This window comes from Solanum stenotomum, chromosome 7 (genome assembly GCF_019186545.1).
Source record: "Solanum stenotomum isolate F172 chromosome 7, ASM1918654v1, whole genome shotgun sequence".
Lineage (NCBI taxonomy): Eukaryota > Viridiplantae > Streptophyta > Magnoliopsida > Solanales > Solanaceae > Solanum > Solanum stenotomum.
In genome coordinates, this window is record NC_064288.1 from 35,280,396 (window position 1) to 35,285,541 (window position 5,146).

General features: G+C 38.1%; 1 protein-coding gene across 1 annotated transcript; it reads right to left on the reverse strand.

Moving 5' to 3' along the window:
• Positions 1 to 408: 408 nt before the first annotated feature.
• Positions 409 to 3,820, reverse strand: LOC125869852 (uncharacterized). The gene is made up of 4 exons (XM_049550271.1): positions 3,069 to 3,820; positions 2,798 to 2,915; positions 1,618 to 1,826; positions 409 to 1,003 (listed from the first exon to the last, which is right to left on the reverse strand). The coding sequence occupies exons 1-4, from the start codon at positions 3,818 to 3,820 to the stop codon at positions 409 to 411; spliced, it is 1,674 nt and encodes a 557-aa protein (XP_049406228.1).
• Between the last annotated feature and the right edge of the window lie 1,326 nt (positions 3,821 to 5,146).

The window sequence follows — 5,146 nt, forward strand, 5'->3', positions numbered from 1 at the left end:
CTATACTTCAGGTGAGACAAATTTGACTAGAAGAGGTGTCAAAATATAGTCTCAAAAGTGAGGCTAGTCACATATACAGTTGTCCCTAAAAGGGCTGCCCAAATAAAAGTAGGCTGCCCAAAAAACATACATATACACCTATATATATATCCTTCACCTCCTTTTAAAGTTATACATAATTCTAATTAGAATATTACCTAAACACTCCACTATAATCCCATAAATTATGATCACAATTTCTGCTAAGCAAGTTAGCAATTATCACAACATTTCAAGTTCCCAAAATGAGAGTAAAACATATTGTAGTAATTAAGAAACAAAAAATCGACATGCGACTCTTGGTTAATATTTAGGGATGTTACAACTCTCTCCCCATTAAAGAAATTTCGTCTCGAAATTTACCTTACACTAGTCCCGGAACAAGTGCGGATATTGGGTCCTCATGTCTTTTTTTCTGTCCCTGGTAGCTTCTTTTGCAGAATGGTTCCTCCAAAATACCTTTACTAAGGGGATTCTCTTGTTTCTAAGTTGCGTTATTTCTCGAACTTTAATTCGGATAGGTTCTTCATTATAAGTCAAGTCAGGATTAATCTCAATAGATTCAACCGAAAGAACATGTGATGGATCAGAACGATATCTTCTGAGCATAAAAACATGAAAGACATTGTGGATCTTCTCCAACTCCGGTGGCAAAGATAATTTATATGCAACTGGTCCAACCCTTTTAAGTATCTGATAAGGTCCAGTAAATCGGGGACTAAGTTTTCCTTTTTGTCCAAATCTCAAAATCTTTTTCCATGGAGACACCTTTAAGAATACTTTATCTCCCACTTGATATTCAGTGTCCCGCCTTTTAAGATCAGCGTATGACTTTTGTCTCTCCGAAGAAATCTTTAGACAATCCTTGATAATTTTTACCTTGTCCTCTGTTTGTTGCACAATTTCAGGACCAACAAGCTTTCTTTCACCAACTTCACTCCAACAAAGAGGGGTCCGGCATTTCCTTCCATATGGACTTCATAGGGAGGCATTCCAATACACGATTGGTAGCTATTATTATAAGAAAATTCTATAAAAGCCAAGTGCTTTTCCCAACTACCCTCAAACTCCATAATGCAAGCTCGAAGCATTTCCTCCAAAATTTGTATCACTCTTTCCGACTGGCCGTCTATTTGAGGATGGAACGAAGTGCTAAATTTTAACTTAGTACCCAAGGCTTCCTGCAAGCTACCCCAAAATCTAGATGTAAACCTTGGGTCTCCGTCAGATACAATAGACACAGGGAATCCATGTAGTCTTACAATCTCATTAATGTACAATTCGGGTAAACGCTCAAGTGAGTAACCCATCCTGATTGATAAGAAGTGAACACTCTTGGTTAGCCTGCCCACAATCACCCATATTGCATCATGATTTCTTTGGGTGTGAGGAAGTCCAGAAACAAAGTCCATAGTTATTCTCTCCCATTTCCATTCCGGCATCGACAAGGGTTGTAGTAAACAAACTGGGACATGATGTTCTGCCTTTACTTGTTGACAAACCAAACATTTAGAAATGAACTCCGCAATCTCTCTCTTCATACCATTCTACCAATAATGTTCTTTGATATTCTGGTACCTCTTTGTACCTCCAGGATGCATTGAATATGGTGAAGTATATGCTTCATTCAGTATTTTTTCCCTCAATTTGTCATCATTAGGGACGCATAACCTGTTCTGATAAAATAAGACACCATCCTCTATTAATGTAAAATCAAGTTTTCCCCCATTTTGAACTTCTTTGGTCAATTTTACAAGTTTCTCATCTATCTTATATGCTTCCTTCACCTGTTCAAGTAATATTGGATTTACTTGCAAATTAGAAATAACTAAACCATTTGCATCAGGTGTAAAATAAACATTCATGCCTCTTAACTCAAGAAACAAGGGTAAAGGACTCAAGGAAATGCTTGCGAAGGATTTTCTACATAAGGCATCTGCAACCACATTGGCTTTACCTGGATGATAATCAATCGTGCAGTCATAATCCTTGATGAGTTCAAGCCATCTACGTTATCGAAGGTTTAGCTCCTTCTGAGTACCCAAGTACTTTAAGCTTTTGTGATTAGTGAATATATGACATTTCTCTCCGTACAAATAATGCCGCCATATTTTTAAAGCAAACACTACAATAGCAAGTTCAAGATCATGGGTAGGATAATTAAATTCATGCGGTTTTAATTTTCGAGAGGCATAAGAAATAACCTTCCCTTCTTGAATCAAAACGCATCAGAGACCATTGTGAGAAGCATCAATGTATACTACATACTTTTTCCTTTCAATTTATAGAGTAAGTATAGGTGCTTGAGTCAACAAGGATTTGAGAGTTTCAAAGCTCTCTTGGCATTTGTCATTCCAATTAAACTTCACTTCCTTCTGCAAGAGTTTAATCAATGGAGAGGCGATAATGAACAAGCATTTCACAAATCTTCTATAATATCCTGCTAAGCCTAAGAAACTTCTTACCTTGGTTGGAATTTTGGGAGGTCTCCATTCGACAATTGCTTGTATCTTACTAGGATCCACTTCACACCTTCGGCTGATACAACATGTCCTAGAAACGTCACTTCATCAAGCCAAAATTCACACTTGGAAAGTTTAGCATAAAGTTCTTTCTCCTTCAAAATTTTCAAAATAATCCGGAGGTGGTTATCATGGTCTTCAATACTTCTAGAAAATATTAAAATATCATCTATAAAAACAACCACAAACTGATCAAGATAAGGCTTGAATACTCGATTCATTAGATCCATGAATACCGCAGGAGCATTTGTCAATCCGAATGGCATCACCAAAAAATCGTAATCACCATACCGAGTTCTAAAAGCAGTTTTAGGAATATCTTTCTCTCTAACACGCAATTGGTGATATCCAGACCTAAAATCAATCTTTGAGAATATTTAAGCACCCTTCAGTTGGTCAAACAAGTCATCGATCGTTGGTAGTGGATATCTATTCTTGATTGTTATTCTGTTCAATTGTCTATAGTCAATACAAAGCCTAAGAGTGCCATCTTTCTTCTTTACGAACAAAACAGGGGATCCCCAAGGAGAAACACTAAGTCGAATAAAACCTTTCTCAAGAAGTTCTTGCAATTGAGATTTCAATTCTCCTAGTTTTGCCGGATCCATTCTATAAGGAGTGGTAGAAATAGGGGTAGATCCAGGAATAAGCTCGATTGGAAATTCAACCTCTCTTTCCCGGGGCAATCCAGGAAGGTTTCCTGGGAAGACTTCTGGAAAATCACATACAACAGGTATGTCCTTGATACAAGGACTCTTCAATTGTGACTCAACTATGTGAGCAAGGTATGCCCAACAACCTTGACGCATCAACTTTCTTGCCAAGGTCGCAGAAACAATACTAGATATTAATGATCTTTCACCTTGTACAATGATGTGTGAAAATGTAGGATCTTTAAAGGTCACATGTTTCGACCTACAATCTACCACTGCATGATATTTATGAAGCCAATCCATCTCGATAATAACATCAAAATCCTTGAAGGGCATTTCAATCAAATCAGCAGGGAAGACCAGGTTTTGAATCACGAAGGAACAATCACGATAAATTCGATTACACACAACCTGATAACCCAAAGTACTTTCAACCAGTACATTATAATTAAGTCTCACAAATTTCACATTTTCAGGAAGAAGAAGTGATGAACAAATATAGGAATGCGTAGTACCATGATCAAATAGTGTAAACACACATAAGCCAAATAAGTGAAATTTACCGACAAACACGTCTTGTCCATCTTGATCATCCCTCTGCCTCATAGCATAAGCACGTGTAGTATTGTCCACTAGCTTGATTAGCTCCACTTGTACCTGCTGCTTGGGTGTTTTTAGGTATTGCACCTCTATTAGTTTGAGGAGGATTAATAGAAGGCTTATGAACTGAGCCTTCAGTTCTCAAGGAAGGAGCATTATTAGGATTAGGACAATCCTTTACTTTATGATCAAAGATCCCACAATTGAAACATGCACCAGAAGCTCTCATGCAAGTACCATAATGATTCTTTCCACATTGCGGACAAGTGGGAACAAGAGGCTTGCCTTAGCCATAATTTGGAGTGCTAGCTGTAGAAAAATCTGATATGTTTTGCTTTTGTTGCAGTGGCCTGTTATCACTACCAGCCTTAGAATTATCAAACCTTCCCCTTTTTGATGGGCCCCCAAAATCTGGACTAGGCTTTCGGAATTTGTTTTCATTTCTACTAGCTTCTTCTTTATCAAGTCGTTCCCAAGTAAAAGCAGCATACACTAACTTACAAAAGTTCTCATGTTGCAGGATCACCACATTCTTTCTAATGGAATCATTTAAACCATCTTCAAATTTCCTGCACTTGTCTTTTCCCTCTTTAATAATACCTCCAGCGTAACAAGAGAGCCTTAGAAACTTTTGTCGGTACTCAGCAATAGACATGCCTCGTTGCCTTAAATTCAAAGACTCCTTTCTCTTTGCATCACAATAAACAGGTGGGACATACTTCATACGAAATTCCCTAAGAAAATCATCCCAAGTAAGAACAAGAGGTTTTACCTTGGCATTTGGAACACTTACCCACCAATCGTAGGCATCCTTTTGTAATAGTGAAGTAGCATACTTAAATTTGGCAACATCTGAACACTATAACTGCTCAAATACCCTCTGCATGCGCTCCAAACATTGTTCAATATCGGTAGGATCAACAGTGCCTTCAAACTCCACTCCACTCATTATTCTCATTTTCTCAAAGTTAATCACATTGGGATCATGCATCGCTTCGGCCATGTGGTGGAAGAATTTAGCCATTTGTTGGAAAGGAGGATTCATGGCTTGAGTACCACGACTCATGTGAGGATTTGAACCAGGTCTTACACCCTGATGATTTCCCACTTCAGACCCACTAGTGTGGGGAACATATTGATTCGAGAAAGGTTCTCCAACCACTTCTAGTGCATAAGGTTGGGGCACAGAGGTACCAGAACCTTCACGAGCAACTTCCATAGGCCGGTCAGAAAAAGAGGCCATAACTTAATTCCTTCAAAAGGGAAGATAACATTGCATTAGGAACATGTACATGATGCATGTTCACTCTACATGCGATAAAATATTATAAA

Excerpts from the sequence above, each read along its gene's own strand:
- LOC125869852 (XM_049550271.1), bottom strand. The coding sequence starts at position 3,820 with ATGAGGCAGAGGGATGATCAAGATGGACAAGACGTGTTTGTCGGTAAA. Across the intron at positions 2,916-3,068 it reads CCTTGGGGATCCCCTGTTTT|GTCTGGATATCACCAATTGC; the intron begins GTTCGTAAAGAA and ends GATTGATTTTAG. Across the intron at positions 1,004-1,617 it reads CATCCTGGAGGTACAAAGAG|GAAATGCCGGACCCCTCTTT; the intron begins GTACCAGAATAT and ends TCCATATGGAAG.